A 24,248-nucleotide genomic window follows, 5' to 3' on the forward strand; every position below is an offset into this window, starting at 1 on the left:
GTCTAGTGGAGAATAAAAATATGTTCACGAACGATAACACAAAACAAATAAATGCTATACGTAGGTCTGTGACCCTTAGCCCTGTCTGGCCCGAGATCAGAGGCGAAAGAGGGTGGAGGGAGACCGAGGGACCCTACAAAGGGGTCCAAGGATGAGTGAGAATGTGAGAGAGGAGAAGTGCGAACAAGGAGCTGCCGTGGATAGATTGCAGAAAAGGATGAAAATGGGCGCAGTGAAGGTAGAAGGAGCGAAATGCAAATGGTCAGAAGCAGGCTGAAAGATGAAGCGGACTCGCTGAAGGCAAGCGGGCTCCTTAGAGCGAAGGTGCAGCCATGATCTCACTCACCTCTGCCACGGATTCACCTCCCTCTCCTCGTCCCGTAGGAGCGTGAGTAGTTGCCGCAATAGGCGCACGAGGAGGCAGAAGCGAAAGTGATGCCTCGCGGCGCAGACAGCCGCTCTTGAGAATGAGACCACAAGTGGGAGCGGCAGGGCTGGTTTCGGGAGCCTTGGCTGAGCCCATTCCATTCCCCAGTCAGAGAACAACAGTTCCAGTGAGAGTTGCGCCCCAGCAGGGAACGGGCGGCTTTGCTGGGCCTGGGGCTCTTGGACGAACTGCAACACATTCCCCCGCCCGGAGCCCGAGGCCTCCCTCTCGGCACTACAGAACCGGACACTGGAGCTACTGCAGCCTCGAAAACGGGGCATTCTCAGGAGCCTCAGCAGTATCCGTTGCCTTTGCTCCAAAAACCCAGCCCGCGCAACCGCTGGGAGCAAAGGAAACCATGGGAACTATTGCGAGTACGTTGGCAAAACATTTCCCCAGGTCTGTGTGGCCTCCGGCCAAGGTGAAGAGGTGTGTGTCTTGGTGTAAATAAACCGCTACTGCAACCGATTTCGCTCATCCTTTGGTTCCGCATTGAGGCTCGCCAGGGTCTAAATCCGCACAGAGACCACGTCTTCCTTAGGCTTCTACTTGAAATAACTGAAGGGCAGGAAGACAATCCACTGGAGACATTTCACAGAATGGCCATATCAACAACATAGTCAATTCTGTTCGTGTACGGGTGCTTTCCGTGAGTGTGTGTATTACATGTTCTATAATATTAGGCACACTCTGTGTCGTGTGTGTGTGCATAAAATATGTACATTTCGTTATGTGTGTATATATGTACATATATAATAAATAGGGCTGGCTCAAACAGATTCACATATTTTTTCGGAGTCTATTTGAATTAAAAGAAAAATCTGAGATGGGAAGAAAAGGGACAAAGTATTCAAAGTATTTCGTACACAACTGAAAGTGTTTATTTCAGTGTTGTCAGATTTATTAATAGCAAAAAGAAATATACAGTAGGCCACTTATCTTTGAATTTCAAATAAAGAATAATGTTTTAGTATAAGTATGTTCCATACAATAATACAGTAGAAAGTGACTACTTTCTATTAAAGATGAGGTGATAGCCACTGTTGTACTTCTTCCTCTTCTACTACTTCTAAAATTTGTTTCTTATATTCTTTTTTTGTTTGCTTGTTTTGAGACGGAGTCTCACTCTGTCACCCAGGCTGGAATGCAATGGCACGATCTCAGCTCACTGCAACCTCCACCTCCTGGGTTCAAGTGATTCTCCTGCCTCAGCCTCCCAAGTAGCTAGGATTACAGGTGCCCGCCACCACACTCAGCTAATTTGTGTATTTTTAGTAGAGACGGGGTTTCGTCACGTTGGCCAGGCTAGTCTCGAATTCCTGACCTCGGGTGATCCTCCCACCTCGGCCTCCCAAAGTGCTGGGATTACAGGCATAAGCCACCGCGCCCGGCCTTGTTCCTTATATTCTAAGGCTTTTCGCTTGCTGTTTGAGAAAGGGAAGTGGGGGCAGCCCCTGATATCCACAAACTGACCTTGCACTCACAATTAGGCATGTTCTTCTCTTGTTGAACATAAACTCACAGAACACCAATCCAAGAGAAGATCACTGGGAGCCTGACCAAGTGAGACAAAACAAGACCACTTCATAAGCTTGTCTAAGCACAGACAAAAACAAGTTCACTGTGACACCCAGAAAACACCAAACACCCCTTCTTGGCCAAGATAGGTCACTGCTACTTTGCCAGTTAATATACAGCTTTATCCTCCCTCTAGTCTGTCCTCCCTATAAGATTTATTGAAATGTGCAATCATACAATTGCCTCTGCTTTCTGATATATCTGAGACGGAACTCCTGCTTCCTAGACCTTCCCCCAAATTGTCCAAATCCTATAATAGGTTCATTCTAACAACTTCTTATTGAAACACATCATAGTTACCTATAGTGTGTGTTGTCCCTCCTTGGAGTAAGAGTAATAAACCCAATCTGTCAACTATGGGTATGTTTCTGGTAGTCTTTGGCTGAAGGGCATTGACACATTCCACTGCCTAAAATGTTCTTACCCAGATATTTATATGGCCCTTTCCCTTTGTTCATTCCATTCTTTGGCCATACAGCATCTTTTCAGAGAGGCTGTCCCTGACCACACAATTTACAATAACACCCTCATCATTCTCTATTCCTTTGCTCTATTTTTCTTCATAGCACTTACTACTTTCTGATATTGTATTATATATTTATATTATATATATATATACAAATGTTGATTGTATGTCTCTTCCATTATAATGTAAGTTCCATGAAGACCAATATCTCAACTTGATGATAATTATATCCACAGTGCCTACAATATTGCCTGGCACAGAGTAAATACTAAATGATATATATTTAATATGTATTGAAAAAATGAATGAAGTTTACAGTGTCGGGCTTTATAAGATTCATTGTCACATAGTCATAATCAATCTGTTGTTTGGGCTTAGTCTTCCGCTTAAATAGATTGGCTTACTGCAAAATCTCCATTCTTAATTCTTTATTTGGACTCATTTCTTATTTGATTTGACTTCATATATTGCCAAGTAATTTTCACAAATGACTCATGGGTAGTATATTCCCTCAATTTTGTTCAAGTTTGGAATAAGCTGTCTGTTGCTTTTTTTTGGTAGATTGTATTATTGTTAGCAATTATTGACGACTCCTTTTCCAGTAGGAGAGTTATATATCCCTGTCCAATTGACTTTGGAAAGTTTTAAGAAAAAAGGGCAATAGGCAGTATTAGACAGGTCACTTGAGAGATTTGTTGGGATTAAGCAGAAAAGGGGATAGTGGTGAGAAAGCAACATATATTTGGCACTTACTGGGTTCCAGACACTCATTCGTTCAGCATTAAGCAACCATCTCTATCTACAATTTGTTGGGCCAAGGGATGCTTCACAAATAAGTTAATACTTGAGTTGGGTTTTTATGGAAGACCAGGCACTTGCCAGGAACTAACCAGACAACAGGTTAAGCGAGGTGTGGCTATGAAGGGAATGACTATTCCAAGCTCAGGGCTCCAGGCTCAGACTTGAAGGCAGTAAATTGCATGGCATATTCTGGAAACCGTGAACAGTTTTACACTATGCATAGTTAATTCATTTAATCCTCAAAGTGACTCTGTGGGAAGGTATTATTATCCCTATTTTACAGATGAAGAATCAGGCATAAGATCAAAGAGCTAGTAAGTGGCAGTATCAGAATTCCAACCCACTCACATCTTCTGCTTAAGACTTTGTTTCTTCCACTCTACCTTACTAGGGTTTCTGCAGATCCCATGGAGTGACCTTACCAAATCTGTAACCATAAGCATAACATATAGGAAGTGCTCTAAGACTGAACGAGTATCACTTTATCTTTTGTCATCAATTAATATATATTAAGCACCCACAAGATCATTGGCATTTTAACACAGGAGAGGACAGTTACTGCCCTCATGGAATTCACAATCAAGTTCAAAAGGCAAGCAAACGCTGACACTAAGGCTATAAAACCTAACTCATTCCATTTTCAGCCAATAAAACCTTTCTAGAATGTGAAACAATTGATACCTCCAAATCCATTTGACATAGGTTGTTCTCTGACCTCAGGTGATCCTCCCATCTCGGCCTCCCAAAGTGAGTTGTTGTTGTTTGAAATAGAGTTCAAACTACTGGGTTGTTTGAAGTAGGGTTAAGCCCTCCAGATTAAAAACAAAAGTAAAAGTGAAATAGCTAGTCGAGAAACAGAAAATTAATTAAACTTCCCGGTGATCCTGCCCCAAAGACAATTATTAAGGCCACTCAGGCTTCTTGGTCTGTTCTGCTTTCCTACAAATAAAATTCCTTTCCTGACCATTGGATCCCCTTTCATTATAGGTAGCTTTTAAACTTGTTTAGTTTTTGCTTAGTTAGGGGGTGAGAGATACAGCAAGAAGGGAAGAGAAGGTTTACTGTGCTTTGAATGAACAGGTTTCATCATATGTTAGTTGGTACTCCAAACTTTTAAAATACTTTCAGGAAAGTGACAAAAGCAAGGCAATTCTGTTGCCAGCCTCGGTGATGTAAATGCTGGTGCAAAATAAATTGTATTGTGCCTTCCAGTTTACTGAGAGGTGACCAACAAACAGGATATCTAGAGTGGCATCTATTGCCACTGTGATCTGTATTTCAAAGATATGTCTCATTTTAGTTTTCATCAATTAAGCCACTGAAAGATAAATAGATCCTAAACTTTCAAGATATACTTTGTTCTAATTACTAAGATTTTTTTTTACTACTAAGTTTTGGAGAGGATAACTCAGAAAAATGGTTATTAAGTACTCAGTTGCCAGGAAAAATACTAATCTGCCTTAGTTTATTTTACAACAGCATACTTCTATTTGCCATGAAATATCTTTATAGTAAACAATGAAACTTACATAATGTGAAGTCCTAATCAAAAACCAATAATGCAATAATTCCCACATAGTTTGTTTTCCCACAATACAAAATCTTGGAGAAGAGCTTAAGGAATTGCATATTTCCATGTGAAATACAGCTATATTATACCACTTTGATGTTTTATTATACCATGTGGCTTTACTTCATTGAGGAGGATGAAGAATAGATTAGGGATAGGTAGATGATGACATCCATGTCTGATTTTCTGTCAGAGAAAATTAGATATAGTTAGATCTGTTTTCAGTCTAATATCCTGATGGACATTTTCAGCAAGATTTTTTAGGAAAGAAGCACAGGAATTCCACTGCAAGGTATTAATAGGTACAAATTTAAGATTTTGGAAATGAACTCAGTATTATCCTATATATATCTTTTAAAAAAGATAATGAAGGTAGTGAATGGCCTTAATTATGGCAGAAAAAAGTTACTAGTTGGTTCCTTAGTTGAATATGATCAATAACCAGCCTAAAAGGGAAACATTTTGCTCTCCAAACACCCATCCTGTTGCTTCATTCATTATGGTACTCAGTTGGAAGGGTATTACCAGAGGATTTTAAAAAATTATGTAACTCACAATGTATTTTTTCGGTCATTAAACAATCACTGAACACATACTATGTGTCAGACACTAAAGCCGTCTGAAGATGAAATGTTATGGAAATAGTAATAATAAAAAATTAAAATAGTAACAATAAAAAATTAAAAATGCAAGTGTTAATATTATTAATCTTTCAAGATACAGGTCAAATGACAGCATTCAATTTGCTATTCTCTTCTCTCTGCTTCTACACCTTGTACAAATATTTTTGTCCATGTTTGTGTACCTACCTACTGAGCTCCCTAAAGAGGTAGAGACCTTTGGGTTATTCATTTTTGTATTCCCGAGAGCCTAACATAGGGTTTTTGCTACAGATCAAGCAGGGGGTCAGTAAATGCTAGTTGGAATGAGGGAATTAACATAGTACTGCACCATTTAGTATTCAATTAAGAAGATAGTTGTCCAAACACTAAATTTCTTTCTTAAAAGTAGTTACTGTAATGTAGTTGCTCTCTTGTTATCCCAGAACTTGAATTACCATAAGAAGTTGTGAATTTATATTTGATTGTATGTATTTTGATTATATTTCAAGATGGTTTATCATCTAGCAGTCTAATAGAGCAGATTCAAACTTGCAAAATAAATGAAACCTGTATAGTCTCTAAAAGTTTGTATGCCCTAGAAGTTCACATTGAATTTCGATGAAAACGACTCACTTCCCTTCCATCCAATTGCTTGCGACTGTCTTACCCGATCTTTCCCTTTCCTTTTTTCCCACCCGTTAGCCCTCCGGAAAGAGCCGAACACACAAGAGCTTCCCAGTCTTCCTCCGCCCCCTTGCGGAAAGAGCCGAAGGCAGAGCACGGCGCCGAAGTGGAGCCGCCTCAAGCTCGGGCCCTTCCGGACCACCCCGGCCTGCGCTCGGAAGAGGAGGGCGCCTTTGGCTTCAGTGCTTCGCCCCCGCGCTGTGCCCTCTGTCGGCGGCGTGGGGCAGCTGTAGCAGCGTTGGCGGCAGGAGGCGGCGGCCGCGTCGACGTCGACCCAGACTGGAGCGACGTTTAAAGAAGGGGCAGAATCGCTGGGGAGTGCGGCTTCTTCTTGTTGGGGGACTCCCAGCCTTCCGCGCGTCCCGAGGAGGAGAAGCGGCGGCGCCGGGAAGCAGGTGAGGACCCGGCCCCAATCAGGGAGGAGGCGAAGGAGCGCGCTTGCCTTCTCCGTCCCTGGGCCGCGCCTGCGTTTGCATTCGCCTCACTTGAACCAGGAAGCGGCAGAGTCGGAGGCTCCGCTCCTCCGGCTCTTTCTTTGTGTGGGCCGGGGAGTGAAGGAGGGGACGAGCCGCGAGGGCCGCGGCGCGGTCCCCTTCGCCGTTAGGGGCCGAGGGGCTGCCAGTGCCCTGGGTAGGCCCCGGGGCGTGGGGAGCCCATCACAGAGACCCACTTGGCTTTTCCCTCGCCCCTCTCCCTGCTTTTTTGTGCCTCTTTTACTCCCCCAGCCCCTACTTTGATTTAGAGCTTTTCTGCCAGGCCCATCCTCCCCTTCCGTCCCCTTCCCGGGGTACAACAATGCCGCCTGCTTCGCTTCATCCCCCCCCACCAACACCCCACCCTGCCGTTCGCCACCTTCTACTTTCCCTGGTACCCCATATTCCTCCCGCCCTCACTCTGCTGTTTGTACCTCCATCTGTATTTGCAAGAAGCTTGCTTTGCACGTGAATTGGGGTTAAAAACCTCGGTTGCAGCTGGCAGGGTCCATATGGGGAAGAGGGAGGTGGAGGAAGGGAGATGAGGTTCAGCTGCCGCAGGGAGCCGCGTGTCGGTTTGTTTCACTCCCTCGCGGATGGCTTTTATCTCTTTCCACCGTCACCAGCTCCTCCGAACTGGCCCTCGGTCAAGGGTTTCACAGTGATGTGGAATGGCTTTTCCACAGTCGAATCGCAGATCTTCGGGGTGGGTTCAGACCGACTTGTGCTGTCTCTGGGGCCACCCTGAGTGGGAGGAGGGGGACACATAAACGAAACGAAACCGAGTCCCAGTGTCACCTGGACACGTACATTTGACGCATTCCCATATTGGAAGAACCCGTTTGCAAATGACAAAAATTGCGTGCCGTTTTCAGAAAACCTGTCTTTCCACTTAATATCGACTTCTGTCGAAATGCCCGTATTTCGGAAGCCCTGGTTTTTGGCAAACTGTCCAAAGGTCACCCTTTCTGATGATGAATGCCTTTATGGTAAGCTGGAATTCCTTGGTACTGTTAACATGCAACACCTTCTAATAATGTTTTAAATCTTTGATTTTTAGACTTTTTGCCTGCTGTTTGTTCTTAAGGTATCATTTTGAAAAATTTAGAAGGTATTTGAGACAGAACTGCCCTCCACCTATATATAACTTAAGCATTGTGACATCGACACCCTTTTGGTAACTTCAAAGGGAGAGAATATTAATAAAAATATTTCTTCACTAAAAGTACTTGTCAACTAATTGTTAATATATAATATCCATATATTAAAATATATCCATATATAATATGTATAGATATTATATATTTTTTAATATGGGTTTTTTTAAACTCTGGCCTCTTTGTTACTGGAAATATCTTCTGCAAAGTGCAAAAAACGATGTTTTGCTACTGCTACACAACAATGCATTCTACTGACATCATCCCCTTTTTCTAGAGTAATCTATTACAGTAAGTTAATGTTTTCATTTTCACTAACTCATTTGGTGTGGAAAAAGTTCTCATACCAATGCACATGATTCTTTACCAACAAAATAAAATGTTTCGTGTTTTCTTGGAAGTGGGCATTTAGAAATGGTAAACTTTCCTTTTCCTTTGTCATATTTTTTCATGATAGTGTCTGTTGACTTCACTTGGCACTGTTTAACATTCCACCTCTGGAAATTGTAAAGATGGAGAGATGAGGGGAAGGGACAAGGGGATGAAGAGGAAAGGGTAAGAAAGATGTTTAATAGTTTATCAAGATGAGGCACCCCAATTTAAATAACAGAAAAATAATGGGACGTTGGGAAGTAATAATTGTCAGTGTTTATAAATGTCATTGGCTCCAGGGTGTAGATTCTGCATATATTCTTAAAGATTAGTTAAAATTAAGAGTATATATTTCAGACACAGTATTGCACGCACTGAGCTTTTCTGACATTTAAATCATTTACAGACGAAATAACTTCTGTGTGTTCATGATGATTTTCCTTAATTTTGACAGTTAAAAATCAACTCTTACCTCTTCTTAGAGAGAAAACCCAAAATTGGGACTAAAAATTAATTCTAATCTTTAATAATCACTTAGCGGAGATGCATGTATCTAATATTCAAAAGAAGGTGACTATGGAGATTACTGTTCAAATCTCTGTAACAATGTAAAACTTGCTCAACTCAGGAGCAAGCCATGAAATTGGCCACTTATTCCAAAAGCCAACCTGTATGAACAATTTCTGTAAAAGCCAAAAAATTATGCTGAACTTTGGTTGAAACTTGAATAAACTATTTAATGATGTTACGGCTTAAATTCTAAATAAGTACTTTTGTTTTTTCTCTCTAATCCTCTCCCATCCCCTCCTCTCTTTCTCTTAAAGGCATGGAGAGTAGAAAACTGATTTCTGCTACAGACATTCAGTACTCTGGCAGTCTGCTGAACTCCTTGAATGAGCAACGTGGCCATGGACTCTTCTGTGATGTTACCGTCATTGTGGAAGACCGAAAATTCCGGGCTCACAAGAATATTCTTTCAGCTTCTAGTACCTACTTCCATCAGCTCTTCTCTGTTGCCGGGCAAGTTGTTGAACTGAGCTTTATAAGAGCAGAGATCTTTGCAGAAATTCTCAATTATATCTATAGTTCTAAAATTGTTCGTGTTAGATCAGATTTGCTTGATGAGTTAATTAAATCAGGGCAGTTATTAGGAGTGAAATTTATAGCAGAGCTTGGTGTCCCATTGTCACAGGTTAAAAGCATCTCAGGTGCAGCTCAGGATGGTAATACTGAACCTTTACCTCCTGATTCTGGTGACAAGAACCTTGTAATACAGAAATCAAAAGATGAAGCCCAAGATAACGGGGCTACTATAATGCCTATTATAACAGAGTCTTTTTCATTATCTGCCGAAGATTATGAAATGAAAAAGATCATTGTTACCGATTCTGATGATGATGATGATGATGTCATTTTTTGCTCCGAGATTCTGCCCACAAAGGAGACTTTGCCGAGTAATAACACAGGGGCACAGGTCCAATCTAACCCAGGCCCTGTTGCTATTTCAGATGTTGCACCTAGTGCTAGCAATAACTCGCCCCCTTTAACAAATATCACACCTACCCAGAAACTTCCTACTCCTGTGAATCAGGCAACTCTGAACCAAACACAAGGAAGTGAAAAATTGTTGGTATCTTCAGCTCCAACACATCTGACTCCCAATATTATTTTGTTAAATCAGACACCACTTTCTACACCACCAAATGTCAGTTCTTCACTTCCAAATCATATGCCCTCTTCAATCAATTTACTTGTACAGAATCAGCAGACACCAAACAGTGCTATTTTAACAGGAAACAAGGCCAATGAAGAGGAGGAGGAGGAAATAATAGATGATGATGATGACACTATTAGCTCCAGTCCTGACTCGGCCGTCAGTAATACATCTTTGGTCCCACAGGCTGATACCTCCCAAAATACCAGTTTTGATGGATCATTAATACAGAAGATGCAGATTCCTACACTTCTTCAAGAACCACTTTCCAATTCCTTAAAAATTTCAGATATAATTACTAGAAATACTAATGATCCAGGCTTAGGATCGAAACATCTAATGGAGGGTCAGAAGATCATTACTTTAGATACAGCTACTGAAATTGAAGGCTTATCGACTGGTTGCAAGGTTTATGCAAATATCGGTGAAGATACTTATGATATAGTGATCCCTGTCAAAGATGACCCTGATGAAGGGGAGGCCAGACTTGAGAATGAAATACCAAAAACGTCTGGCAGCGAGATGGCAAACAAACGTATGAAAGTAAAACATGATGATCACTATGAGTTAATAGTAGATGGAAGGGTCTATTATATCTGTATTGTATGCAAAAGGTCATATGTCTGTCTGACAAGCTTGCGGAGACATTTTAACATTCATTCTTGGGAGAAGAAGTATCCGTGCCGTTACTGTGAGAAGGTATTTCCTCTTGCAGAATATCGCACAAAGCATGAAATTCATCACACAGGGGAGCGAAGGTATCAGTGTTTGGCCTGTGGCAAATCTTTCATCAACTATCAGTTTATGTCTTCACATATAAAGTCAGTTCATAGTCAAGATCCTTCTGGGGACTCAAAGCTTTATCGTTTACATCCATGCAGGTCTTTACAAATCAGACAATATGCATATCTTTCTGATAGATCAAGCACTATTCCTGCAATGAAGGATGATGGTATTGGGTATAAGGTTGACACTGGAAAAGAACCTCCAGTAGGGACCACTACATCTACTCAGAACAAGCCAATGACCTGGGAAGATATTTTTATTCAGCAGGAAAATGATTCAATTTTTAAACAAAATGTAACAGATGGCAGTACTGAGTTTGAATTTATAATACCAGAATCTTACTAAACTCCTTTGAAGTACTAGAAAGTTTTGTTTTGGATGATGGGGCAGGGGTTTCAGAAGATCTGTAAAACAAGGTGCGAACAAGTTAATTTGATCTGCCACATTATCTGAAGGAAGTGTAGTGGGATTTTTGTTGATAATTTTTAGAAGCAAATTTTCCTGAAAGTTTTGAGTAGAGGTGAGACCCCCTCCCCAAGTATCTGTTTATATAGTTAGTTTTCAGCTCATTTAAAAGAGGCAAAAATTAAAAGCTTGGAGAGATAGTTTCCTGAATAGAATTTGAAGCAGTCTGAATGTTCTTTGAAAATAACTGGAGTTATTAGCATACCCTAGTACATCTTACAGCTTTCCCCTTCCATGTTAGCACTTTACTGCTGAATTCTCAATTTTCTTAACATTGAGACAATAAATGTGTGTTTTGTCTTGTATATGGCATAAAGAGTAAATAAGTTTTAGAGTTGTTCTGGAAAATGTCAGAATAAGTCTCTACTTGGGTTGTGTAATCTGCTAGTCCAAGCGGACAGCAACCTCCTGCTACCCTCCCTCTATGAAAATAGCCATGCAGACAAGTTTCTCATCTGAAGAACAAATTAGATTTAGCTAATTAGAATTAATCCTGGCTTTCATTGCCATAGTCTGTAAAAGACTTTGGTGGCTAGACCACTTTATACCTTTGCAGTGTGGTCTCTGGGGGCAAAAAACTAAAGAAAAAAAATCTCTGTAATGGCAGATAGGAGGAGATGAAAAGTTCTGTTGCATGTATTTTTAATTCTCTGGCTACCACATAGTAGAGAATGGAATGAAGATTTCCTTTTTGCTTCTTAAGGTTAAAAATATTCCCATGAAAATTTTCAAATTTTGAATCTGAAAGCCACCAAATGAATCTTTATGTATAAATCCTTGTAAATGATAGATTCCATGGGTGAGACTTTACATATTTTGGGTGGGAGGCTACTGGCATATATTTTTAAATGTTCATATTGCGTAGAATCTCCAATAGGAAGTCTTTGAAATAGTTGAATCAATGATCTGGTATTTTCCTTTCGGCAAGATTTGTTAGGTTTTTACCCCTTCTAAAATAAGTGTTATTCCATCTGCAAATTGCTGCAATATTATAGTAATCAGAAACTACATAAGGAATGTTATATAGGCTTGTCAGTTCCCATTTTTCTTGACAACAATAAATACCACTTCTTTTTAAAATGACACGTATTTAAACACTTAGAAAATAAAGTTAACACTTACTGAAGTGCTAGTACTAAACTGTGCTAGTACTAAAAGAAAACAGGTTGGAACATGCATATAGCCTAGCATTTATAACAGAATTGTTGAACGTCTGTAAATGATTTTTTTTTTTTTTTTGCAAAGGAAAAAATTGATACTGGAAAAGATTGTTGTGCATAGTTATTAGTCATTTGTAACCTTGCTTAAGTATTTCTTAGTCCAACATAGATATTTTCTTTCTCCTTACCATGTATTTTTAAAAATAGTCTATTTCTTGACTTTGAACTTAAAGCTTTAATCATAATTTCTCATGTATACATCATTCTTCTGATGGTAAGCTGGATTTGAAGGTAGTGGTTTCAGTGTTTCTTAAGTTGGTAGCTGAGGGTATCAGGCATCAGTTCATGCAGTAATACAAGAAAAAAAATCCTTTGCTTGCCAAGAGGTAGAGTGATGTGCATTTATCTGTTTTCTGTAAGTCTAGACCTTCAAACCATTTGTAAACTAACCCCTGGGAAATTTGAAATGACCTTATAACTTAAGACTGTGATCTCTGGAATCACCATATCTGTTTCTTTTTTGTGTAGATATTAATAACATTACTCTTTGACTATAGTGTGCACTCTGAAATGTTCTCAGTGAAAATTTGAGTTTCATTAATGCTGTTTCACCAGTTAGACATAATTACTTCTACCAATGTGAATGATACGGATGCCGGCAGAGCTTCCAGATCTTTCAGACTCAACTGCTAGGTCAATTAGTTTGTCATAATAAAACTTGGCAGTTTCTACAAGTCTATTATGACAAACCAGGAACTAATTCTATAATGGAAAACTATCCATTCTGAATAATAGGGATGTAATTATTTGCTGCTGCTGTGCTCTGTAAATTCTGAATATGACATTTAAACTCTGTGCCTACTAAAGGTATCTTCTGGAGTTTTTTGGGAGGAGAGAAACTGGAAAATTAAATTGTATTTTTGCCAGAAGACTCTTACTTGCATGTGTCTCAGGGTCTTCAGTTTTTCTATAAGTTTCCATATCCAAAGTTCAGAGTTCATGTGAAATACTTCTTTGGGGCAAAAGTCCTTCATTCCTGGTATTTATTGGATTGGAAATCTGTAGCAAGATGCTGTTTAAAATTACCATGTGGTTTTTCTATCTTATACTTAGCTGTCTGGCTATTGAACTTCCTTTTCTTGTTTGAAGTTAGCTTCAAATTTGCTCCTATGCTAAATTACCTGTAAATATTCTGGATAGGAACTACTTGAAATAGTAATTTGTTAAAAGATATGACAAAATGAAAATGCTTAAACTATAGAAATTTTAAAATGCCATAACAATCTTGCAAGACTAACTTTAAAATATACTTTAAATGATTATTATGATTTTGGTGGTAACGATCCCCCACACACAACCACTATGAAGAAATAATGCCACATTTTTCCCCATTGTACCAAAAAGATAAAAAAATGGTAAACACTGATCAAGGTATTTTGTATTGTCAAGGCATGCATATTATAAAGAATTAAATGCTAACTTAACAGCACTGGCTTTCTGGCTGGTCAACCATATGAAACCTTGTTCATTCCTCCGAGTACTGTAATGTTCACACTTGTACAATCTTCTCTGTCATGACTTTAAGTTCTACTTTTCATTAACCATGGCCTGATATTAGTTCTTAGAGCTTCTTGTGGCAAAAATAAAATGATTTAATTCTGATGTTTGAGTGCGTGTTTTACAAGATTGTCTTTCAGAAATTATATGGGTTTTTATATTGTTTTTCAATTTTTATAGCAGGAGACGGACTGTATTTCTGATGACAGCATGGCAAAATTTCCCACTAGGTTTTATATGTTGGTTAAGAATGTCCCCTTTTATCTTGAACCCTAATAGTCAAAAGTGAGTCAGCTGCTGTCAGTTGCTTTAGAGCATTTGCTGTACTTTTATGGCTACCTTGACACAAGTGGATAAGGAGGGGAGGATAGTTTTATTCAGTTGAAACATCACAAAAGCAGTCTGAATTTTCAACATGGCAGTGATACAGATTTTAAGCAACATCCAGTTTATACAGGTTCTGGATTAATATTTTAATGTTTCATGCCCAGTTCAGTGCTTTAAAGCAGAATTAGGAATAAAGCAGTAAATATTACAAAATGCAGTCAAGATACATATTGGAAATACAAATCCCTTCATTACAGCAAATGTTTTGCAAAAGAGTAAAGCAGCAAATATTAATTTTTCTAAGGTAACATGCACTTTATATAATTCAATGTAATAAAAAAGCTGCTCAAATTAAGTGTTACAAAATCTATACTGTTTCAGGTTATTTTGTAAAGTAAGAAAAATACATAGAAATGAGCCATAGAATCTTCACACTTTAAGAAATGTGATAAATGTAGGATAAACTGTGTAATGGTGCCTTAAAAAATTAAATATGGACATTCACTAAAGCCAACGGTCAAATGTAAATGGCAAAAAAATTCATTGAGTATTACAAGTTGGTATTTGTTTAGTAAGTCAATTGGGTATTAGTCTCTTTCTGAAATCCAGTAGAATTTTAATATGCTCAGAACTGTAAAAAATCATAGTAATTTTGTATAACATAAAAGGATTATAGTTTTTCAGATTTAAAATCTGGATAAGACAACATTCATGATGCTGAAAGTTAAACTGAATATCTTGCAAACATTTACTGTTAATAATGAGAGAGTGCACTTCTTGTGCCTTGATTCTTGATGGCTGGGTGTCTACAAGGTAGATGGGAGCACCAGCATTTGTGCTACCTCTAATCCATCAAGTTGGGAGGTAGCAAAATTGGCTGGAAAATTTTCCAATGTGTGTTCCGTGTTTGGAGAACTGTCTAATTAGGTACCCTCCTATAGCCCCTGTATTTTTATGTTATAAAGTATAGGATTATTAATCTTCCTTTAAATCAATTCTCAGGTTAACATAAGATCACAATGAAGGTGTTCATTCTGAAGTGAAGGCATGGGTGCAAAAGTGTTTTAAACTCATCAGGTTGATGGTTTAAAGCTATGTGTAATTAAAAGAACTGTACAAATACCTACCACGGTGTGCCAGATGGATTTTAAATCTGCCATAACACTTAAATATTTGTCAAGTTGGCTACGTTTGAGGTTTTGTAGACTTGAAGCGGCATTGTAACACTTTCATAATCTTGAATGCTGTCATGACTGGTCTCAACAGACAAAAGGACCGATAAGACCAGTGGCATTAAAATACAGATGAGTCTTTTGGGGTGGGGTGCAGGATACGTGCGGATTGCTGGGGTTAAGCACAATATTTGAAGATTAAATAGTCACAAAGATTAGTAACAATTCATATAACGACCCAAAAACCTAATTTATAACATTTTTAAACTCTGAATTACAACCATAAGATTTATATCTCCTGTAGCAAATGTAATAATGTAACATGTAGTATAACCACTGTCTCCTAAGTGATCTACTTAAAACATCTCACATGTTGCTGTGTATTTCAGTGTTTCCGGAACAATACATCCTGTTCCCCACTACTCAAGATGCAAGAATATTGCACTTTTCCCATTAGGAGGTACCAATAACAAAAGCTGAGCTGAGTGATCACAACAGCCATTTTTACAATACTCACAGAGAAGGAAGGAGTAAGAGATATGGGCAGCCTTTTTCAGCATCCAGACACAAGCAAACAAAATCTTAGCCAGAACTCTCTGTATTGGAACTACTGTGTAGCCCCATCAGCTGGGAAATTGTCCTTAGGTACTGACTCTAGGGGTAGGGAAAGATAGGGCCTATAAGCCAGGTGCTTCAACCTAGGTGCTGGGGTGGCAATCTGCCAAGGGCCCGAGGGCAACACTCCTTTACATAAAGTGAAAAAGATGGCAACCACACTTCTGCTGAATACAGAGGTGGAGCATAGGGTAATGCAGGTCCAAACAAGCTTCTTGCTGGGCTGGCTTCCCAGCCTTGCTTAGAGAGTGTAAGCTGCCCTTCTTCTGTGCTGGGTTCAGCCTGGCCACCCCTGCTCTGCAATAATAACGAATAAGCTTCGTCCCTATCTTTCCCTAGCCTGGCAGGCCATTGTAAAACTTTATGCGTAAGAGTCACACTTTAAATTTTGTACCCTACACACTTCCACTGAAGCAGAAATACAAAAGCCACAATAATCTCAATAGCCAGCAGGCATTCCTCTTTAGGGACTGTAAGGTGGTGGCTTTTCAAAAGGTGGATAGTAGGGTGGAGAGTAACGGGGCGGTGCACTTGAGGACCACATGTAGCTGGGTGAGGGAGAGGCAGACTGGGGCTCATCAGAAAGTCCAGAGGGAGGGGAGGATGGAAAGACACTGGAATGCTGTGTGATAAAAAGAAAACGTTAGTTTAGGCAGTGAGTTTGCAATTCCCTGAACAGTCATTACTATTTAAAAATGAATATGGGCCAAAGCTTTTTTTCTATTTGGAAGAACGGAGAGCTCCCAAACCTCACAGAGTTAATGAGCCTGGAACAGGTGGTTCTCTCAGTCACTCAGGCTACAAGCCACCTGCAGAAATATGGAATCCTCCTCTGCAACCCCTTGCAGCCCACATCCAATCAATTGCCAAATCCTGTTGCTTCTACTTCTGTGTTGTCTCTTGAATCCATCACTACCTTTTCTACATTTATAACTCAAGCCTCCAATACCTCTCCCTTAAGCTGTGGCAACAACGTCCCAACTAGTCTTCAAAAGGTAATTTTTGGCCTTGAGAACATTTAATGAGGTTAAGCCAGTGATCCCTGGGAAAGTCTTTGCTAAAAGAGTATATCACAGAGAGGTAGTACAGTGGTCAGGAGCCCCTCTCATAGACAAGAAACCAAGGTCAGAGAGGTTAAATAGCTTGCTTGGATCTGGAGTCTTCTGACTCCAAGTCCAACATTTTCTACTCCACCTTAACTGCTGTCACCTCATCCCCAAGTGCAGAGTAAGTTGGAGAGCAAAGAGTAACAAAGGCATGGAGGTGAGAATGAGGAGCAATATGTCAGGTTGCAGAGACACTGAGTATTCAGTTTTACTTTGTGTTGTCTTACTTTGGGAAAGGTTGTTAGTCTTTGGGAAAGGAATGGAAATGAATTTTTTTAAATATGCAGTGAATTGGCAGGAGTCATTTGCCCCTTTCTCTCCCTGGCCCATGTATATCCTTGACTCTAGTGATTTCCCTGCTGAAGGAGAGTTGGTCTGTTGTGTTTGTTGCTGTATCCTCCAGAGCTCAGAACAGTACTTGCCAAGTAATAGGTGCTCAATAAATCTTGAGTGAGTGAATACAACTTCAGGAGCATAGTAGATGAACTTGGCAGGCTTTTAAAAAATAAAATCTAGGCTGGGCGCGGTGGCTAACGCCTGTAATCCCAGCACTTTAGGAGGCCGAGGTGGGTGGATCACCTGAGGTCAGGAGTTCAAGACCAGCCTGGCCAACATGGCGAAACCCCATCTCTACTAAAAATACAAAAATTAGCTGGGAGTGGTGGTGGGTGCCTGTAATCCCGGCTACTCAGGAGGCTGAGGCATGAGAATCGCTTGAACCTGGGAGGCAGAGGTTCCAGTGAGCTGAGATCGCGCCACTGCACTCCAGCTTGGGTGACAGAGTGAGACTCTGTCTCGAAAATAAATAAATAAATAAATAAATAAATAAATAAATAAATAAATAAAACCTATGTCCAGATTTCTAAGCCTTGCTTGAGACACAGAAAAATCTTCCTTACCACATAATGTTAAGACTGAGAAGAGATGATAGCTGCCATCATCCCCTGCCTCCCAAATCCCATCCATTATTTCACTCCGAAGAAATGGCAGGGTCATAGAACCTGGAGAGCCCTTAAAGGCAAAACAACCTGAGGCAGTGGACTCAAGACAATCTAGATTCCTTCCTAAAAACTCAATTTTTCCCCTCCTTCCAAGAAGATACCCTTTGTTAAAAACATCGGTATAGTGATTTCCTGATTTTCCATCCTGCACCCTTCAAACTCTCCCTTCCTCCTCCTCTCCCTTCCTCCTGTTCTCTTGCTTTCCTCAACTAAGAACTCTCTCCTCTTAACCAGAGAGGGGAACAAAAACCCACCAGGGCAAAGAATCTCTGTGCCTGGGCATATAGCACTCACTGCCTCTCTAAATCCCACTACAGAGATGACATGAGAGGCAGCAGGCCAGTATTAGGTGTTCCCAGCCACAGAAGGGAGAGGCAAGTTTCCTGAAGTGAAGCTAAAGGCAGTTCTGTCCTGAGAGGCATTAAAAGGCTTCTGTGGGCAGCAGCTGCTGTGGGTGGCAGTTGTACACTTTGATAATAAAAGGGGGTGGTACAACGGCCCTTGGGTTTTCACTTCTCAGTTTTGTGTTTGAGAAGTGTGGGGGGAGGGGGTCATGATTCTCACTTCCCTTTGAGGATGCTGGGAGTCTTAAGGATAAAACTGAAGGGTTCCTGGCAGAGCTAGGGAGCTAACTGGCTGTAGTCCACACACCCTTGGGGTTTAGCGGGGGAAAAGGCCCACAGTACCAGTGCATAGTTTCCTAGCAACAGGCAGGCACCTTGGGAAAGATTTGGCTTTGTCGCAGCCAGGGAGTTGGCCTGGTGTATTCTGGTTCCTGCCTGAGAGTGTGACTTTAATAATGCTGTGGGCAGCTCAGGAGAACAGAACTTTGAATCCTTGTGCACCACCAAGCATGAAGAGCATCTAAATAGCCTACTGCTGGGCCTAGTCAGCTCCAGCTTCCTGAGGTGCTTCTTAGAAGCTGGGGTGGCCAACAGGCTGATGGTGCTCAAAGAGGAGCACCACCCTTTCAGGGACACGGATGGCTTTCCTCTTCCACCTTAGCCTGCCTCCTGCCTGCCTGATGGCTGACCCACACCCTTCAAGATCAATGCGCATTTCCGTCAGGGCATGCTTCTCTCTTCAGGAGCCTTGTGGGACAGTGACTTCACAAAGAGCCCGGGAACTGGCTGGTGATAATTACTAGTTAAAGACACTGTGTCCCGAGGGTAAAATCCAAAATCTGTTGGTATTGTGCATACCCTCTCTGTTCTGCCCCCGGAAGCAAAGCCTGGGGAGATGGAGAAAAGAGTGGGTAAAAGAAAGAGGAAAAAAAAAAAAAGGATGAGTCAGGAACAAGGGAAAGGAGGGGAAGAAAGGAAAGACTTGACAGCGGGGTGGCGGGCGGGTGGCAGGGGGAAGAAAAAGTTGAGTGATAGCAACAACAGCCTTCTAAGGCTCTCAGCAACCTGTGCCATAAACTGTACCCTCCTAGGATCAAAGCAATCCTTTTACTAAATGGGCCCAATTTATAATGAGTAACTTTTATTGGCTAGGATGAAACCTAGTATACCCTCGTGATTTAATAAAGAGGAAAAATAGAGGCACTTTTGAATTGCATAGGTTGAGACTTTTGTTTTAAGCTTAAACTTGGCCGGTCACCAAATGGATAGGAAAGGGACCATTCCATGGTTAGAGTAAAGTAAGGGTACTGGCCCAGTATGCCAGACTGGGAAATATTGCTGGGAACCTTGAGGGGTTTATAAATAGCTGGGTTTAATTTCCCAGCAGAAGTAAAAACTGATGCTTTGTACCCTACAGATTTTGGACTACTTGGCTAAAGCTGAAGGGGTGGTGGGGAAATATTGCAAAGGACAAGAGAAATGAGTGTTGAATAGATGAGCAAGGAGGCAAAGGTAGTCTCAGCTTATATCCTTCCTGCTTTGGAGTATGGGGAGTTCCTGAGAAGCAAGGACACCCTGGAGCCCAGAGTTTGAAAGAATCCAGTTTCTCTAAGCTCAGCACTCAAAATTTCCTCAGGGCCAGCTGATCAGACCCAAATCCTTGCTCATGTCTGACGACAAGAAGTGTTTCCCAAGCTTCCTCACTGGACAGCTACCCAATAAGGGTATGACTTTGAGGGGTTAAAACAAAACATTATAAGTCTTTTTTCCTCATCCTCCTATTAGCCTCAGGGTCAAAAGGAAGTTGAAATCACCAAACCCAAAGTCACAGAAATAGTCCTACTTGGAAATAACCAAAATGGGAAGTCATTCAGAAGAAAGTCTAGAAAGGTCCATTTTCTGGCTGTAACTTAGGTCATTTTACAATCAGAAGAGCATGAGGGAGCTCTGGCCTTCTGGGGGTGGGTCTGTGCTTCAGGTGGTTTTATTGTCAGATCTGGAGTGCATTTGCTGACTGCTTTTTATTTATCTGGGAATATAAGCAGATGTTTCTTGGCCTCTTGACTTTCCTTTTTTTTTTTTGAGACGGAGTTTCTCTCCTGTTGCCCAGGCTGGAGTGCAATGGTGTGATCTCGGCTCACCACAACCTCCACCTCCCGGGTTCAAGTGATTCTCCTGCCTCAGCCTCCCGAGTAGCTGTGATTACAGGCATGCACCACCATGCCTGGCTAATTTTGTATTTTTAGTAGAGATGGGGTTTCTCCGTGTTGGTCAGGCTGGTCTCGAACTCCCGACCTCAGGTGATCACCTGCCTTGGCCTCCCAAAATGCTGGGATTACAGGCGTGAGCCACTGCGCCTGGCTGACTTTCTTGTGTAAAGAATGGTATTTTTGCCTATGAAACTATAAGGGAATGAAACTTGGTGAGCAAAAGAAAGCTAAACTAAAATGCTAAAATGAAACCATTTAAGTTCTAGAGAGAAATCACTTAAAATCTTACCCCCTCAAGACTTAGGCTATACAATTATAAAGTCTTCAAACAGGAAATACTAAAGACATCTTGAGCCTAGGGAAAGAAGTGGGAGACATATAAGAAGTGTCCAAGCAGCTCCTGAATTCCCCTCTGAGAAATGCATGAAGGAATCCTTTTTCAGTGGGGATCAATTTAATAATTTAATAAAAAAGAGTAAAGAGACCCTTTCTGAGGACCATGAGTAGGAAGCCCACGATTTAAACCAGTAGAAAGTATAAATATCCCTAAATTAACTGGGGAAAGATCTGTGCTCCACTTAGATTCACAACTTCAAAAATCCCCCAACCCAATCTCTGGAATCAGTCAGCCCTAGATATAAATCCTTACTCTTTCACTTACCACCTCTGTGACTTTGGTGAAGTCATTTAATCTCTCCATGATTCAGTCATCTTATCTTAAAAATGGCAATTGCAAGAGTACTTCTCTCAAAGAGGTCAATGACTGAATGATGATATATGTAAAGCACTTAGCACAATGCTTAGTACATAGTAAGTACTCAGTGAATAGTAGCTGTTATTAAAAAGTAAGGGCGGGCCAGGCATGGTGGCTCATGCCTGTAATCCCAGCACTTTGGGAGGCCGAGGCGGGTGAATCACGAGGTCAGGAGTTTGAAACCAGCCTGGCCAGCATGGTGAAACCCTGTCTCTACAAAAGATACAAAAAAAAAAAAAAAAAAAAAATAGCCGGGTGTGGTGGCACACACCTGTAATCCCAGCTACTCAGGAGGCTGAGGCAGGAGAATCGCTTGACCCCAGGAGGTGGAGGTTGCAGTGAGCCAAGATTGTGCCATTGCACTCCAGCCTGGGCAACAGGGCAAGACTCTGTCTCAAAAAAAAAAAAAAAAAAAAGGAGAGGCTTCTAACAATCCCCAAAGTCCTGCTACAAGCCCATAGTATAGGTTTGGACTAGGTAGCTAAATCTGGATCCCTTTTCTGGGTTAGTTATGCTGTTTCCATAGCATTCTGGGTAATGTTTTCTTTACTTTTTTGTCCCCACTACTGTCCCCTGACCCCCCACTCCCAAGTCCCTAGACTAATGCAGGGCCTGTCTCATTTAATTTCTATTTCCACAGCTCCTGGCTCAATGCGTGGCACATGGAACATAGAGTAAACATTGATTGAACTGAAACCAACAATCCAAGTCACTGTTGGCATTCTGAATCTTGCTTTCATTTCTGGGGTAGGATTTGAATGAGGAATGATGGCTCCATACCCAAAAGAGAGGTTTCCTATCTTATAATTTGTGGTAACCATCACCAGATGTATTATTGTCCCTACTTAAAGGGTTCATTATAAAGTGCAAATTCCTGAAATCAATGTAATTTACTTTGATATAAAAGTAGAGGAGGCCTCTTGGGCTAGACCCATGTGTGACTCCTCTATTTAAGGATGACTTTTTATTATAGGGACCCCAAGAGAATGATGACCTTCCTTGTTTTAGCTTCAACATCCTTGCATTCTCTTGAAGAATTCCTTGTTGCCTCGGTCACTATTGAAATTATCTATGCCCTTCTTGAACATATTTTTGTTTTCCAGTCTATACTACCTATTTGGGTAACAAGTTACCTGAGTTGTCTACCTGTGTACACAGTAGGCTTTAGAACGAATTTTATCATTATATTTTCTAAGCTTTAACCCATTTATGCCTAGTGTCCCATTATTGGAACGCTAAGCTTGTGGGAGTTATTTATGTCCTCCTGCTCAAGGTCATCGCCAAGGTCTGATTTTTCACAAAAAAATCTGCAACCTCTGGCATCAATGGGTTAACAGATACGTTTTTGAACTAGTACTATATTTTATACAAGTGAACAAGTGCATGTGCACACTATATGTATTATTATTGCATTATAGAGCCACAGACCTCTCTGAACGGTATCTAAACCAAACACAACAACACTTTATTCAACTTAATCAGAGTTTTAAGTTTCAATTATTTTGCCAAACTGAAGTTGAAATTAGGTTGCCCAAGGGCTTTGTATTGCCAAACTGGCTGGTTAATTGGAAGTACCCCCAGATAGTCGTACTTTTATGTCCCCATGGAACATTCATGGTCTCTTGATCAATAGAAGCAAATTTATTATGAGTTTCCCTTCCTTAAAAGGTATTTCCTTTGGTCTCTAAAGTTTGAATTAACTAGATTTTAGTGTAACCTTGCTCTTCTATTGTCAAGGGTTTATAATCATTATACATACCTAAAGGACCATTTCACTTGTTTGCCTAAAGTGTCTAGTTCAGTGTTCTGCATGCAATGAATTCCTTTTAAGTAAGTGCCTTTTTTGGTTCGTTTTTCTACTAGTAGTCACGGTTCAAAAGGAAAAGAGGAAAGTGCAAATTTGGTAACACTATTTCTGACCTACGTGATAACAGGGCAAAAGGGGGAGGGGTGTTATAAAAATACTCTGTGTATTGCTCTGTGTAGTCCTAGTTAGGAAGCCTGGAGAAAAAGAATGGGACTTCTTCCTCATTACAGGTTTGATTCAAACCTTTGTGTGGCTCAGAATGCCCTTGTGTTAAGGAGCGGGATTAGGCCTCTCCCCATATCAGAGGAATGGAAAAAGCCACTGTTGCACAGGGGTCCATGGTAGCGTACTAATGAGCTGCCATTTCCCAACTAGCTTATCTTCTCCTTAGTGTAGTTTAAGGCAATTTGGGATACCTTGATCCTACCTCCCTCTCTCCCTTTTTCTTCCATCTCTCTGTTTCTTCTCTTGGGCGGCTTCCACCCGCCCATCTCTGCCATCATTGCCTGCCTACATAGTCCTTAAGCTAGCACCCACAGGCTGCTGGCCATTAGGGAGATGCATGGCTACCTCATACATATGCAGACAATGGAAAGGTTCCATAATTGAATTTAGGGAGAGAACAAGAGAGCATGAGTGAGAACAAGGGTAATAGAGAGTTCTTTTTTCTTCCAAAACATACCTGAAAGTCATAAGCAGAATATGGTGGCAGGTGAGGAGGGCTATGGTAGTAGGTATTGTAGGATGCCACTTGGGGATGAGCATAGTAAGAAACTGTTGGATGGGTATTTTCAACAGAACAGTTCAGTGCTGGGAGAGTTGGGTTCTGTAGAAAAACACAAATTAGAAACAACATAAACAGTCATCACTAGGAGAATGGTTAAATAAACTTAGTACATCTATACTATGGAATACCATGCAGCTATTGATAAACAATGATGTGGACCTATTTAGAGAAGGTTGTCCAGGATATATTTTTATGTTTTAAAAGCCATTATGTTATATTAATATAACATGATCCCAATTTATGTTTTAAAAAAAGACCCCCAAAATTATACATGTATGTATGTTTGTAAATGCAAAGAAATTAACCTGGAAGG

The 24,248-nt window shown here is 40.7% G+C and overlaps 3 protein-coding genes across 13 annotated transcripts in view; 1 reads left to right on the forward strand and 2 right to left on the reverse strand.

Moving 5' to 3' along the window:
* LOC129024262 (rhox homeobox family member 1) overlaps positions 1 to 822 on the reverse strand; it is a 120,942-nt gene extending 120,120 nt beyond the window's left edge. For 6 of the 8 annotated variants that reach the window (XM_054471107.1, XM_063660034.1, XM_063660037.1 and 3 more), the window contains exon 1: positions 347 to 815. In XM_054471107.1, the coding sequence (XP_054327082.1) occupies positions 347 to 708 (362 nt within the window). In that variant the 5' untranslated portion in view covers positions 709 to 815. Of the gene's footprint in view, positions 1 to 346 lie in introns of all 8 variants that reach the window. The other 2 variants (XM_054471109.1, XM_063660036.1) reach the window with 2 other exon arrangements.
* Positions 823 to 6,217: 5,395 nt separating this feature from the next.
* Positions 6,218 to 13,917, forward strand: ZBTB33 (zinc finger and BTB domain containing 33). Of its 3 annotated transcripts, none has more exons than XM_054472214.2 (3): positions 6,220 to 6,523; positions 8,216 to 8,313; positions 8,955 to 13,917. In XM_054472214.2, the coding sequence occupies exon 3, from the start codon at positions 8,957 to 8,959 to the stop codon at positions 10,973 to 10,975; it is 2,019 nt and encodes a 672-aa protein (XP_054328189.1). In that variant the 5' UTR covers positions 6,220 to 6,523; positions 8,216 to 8,313; positions 8,955 to 8,956; the 3' UTR covers positions 10,976 to 13,917. The 3 variants fall into 3 exon arrangements, with proteins under 3 accessions (XP_054328188.1, XP_054328189.1, XP_063516644.1); XM_063660574.1 differs by lacking the exon at positions 6,220 to 6,523 and adding an exon at positions 6,554 to 7,590; XM_054472213.2 differs by lacking the exon at positions 8,216 to 8,313 and having other exon boundaries at positions 6,218 to 6,523.
* Positions 13,918 to 14,166: 249 nt separating this feature from the next.
* TMEM255A (transmembrane protein 255A) overlaps positions 14,167 to 24,248 on the reverse strand; it is a 52,122-nt gene continuing 42,040 nt past the window's right edge. For both annotated transcript variants that reach the window (XM_054472216.2, XM_054472215.2), the window contains 2 exons: positions 23,831 to 23,974; positions 14,167 to 16,548 (listed from right to left, as the gene is read on the reverse strand). In XM_054472216.2, the coding sequence (XP_054328191.1) occupies positions 16,390 to 16,548; positions 23,831 to 23,974 (303 nt within the window). In that variant the 3' untranslated portion in view covers positions 14,167 to 16,389. The remainder of the gene's footprint in view (positions 16,549 to 23,830; positions 23,975 to 24,248) is intronic.

This window comes from Pongo pygmaeus, chromosome X (genome assembly GCF_028885625.2).
Source record: "Pongo pygmaeus isolate AG05252 chromosome X, NHGRI_mPonPyg2-v2.0_pri, whole genome shotgun sequence".
NCBI lineage: Eukaryota > Metazoa > Chordata > Mammalia > Primates > Hominidae > Pongo > Pongo pygmaeus.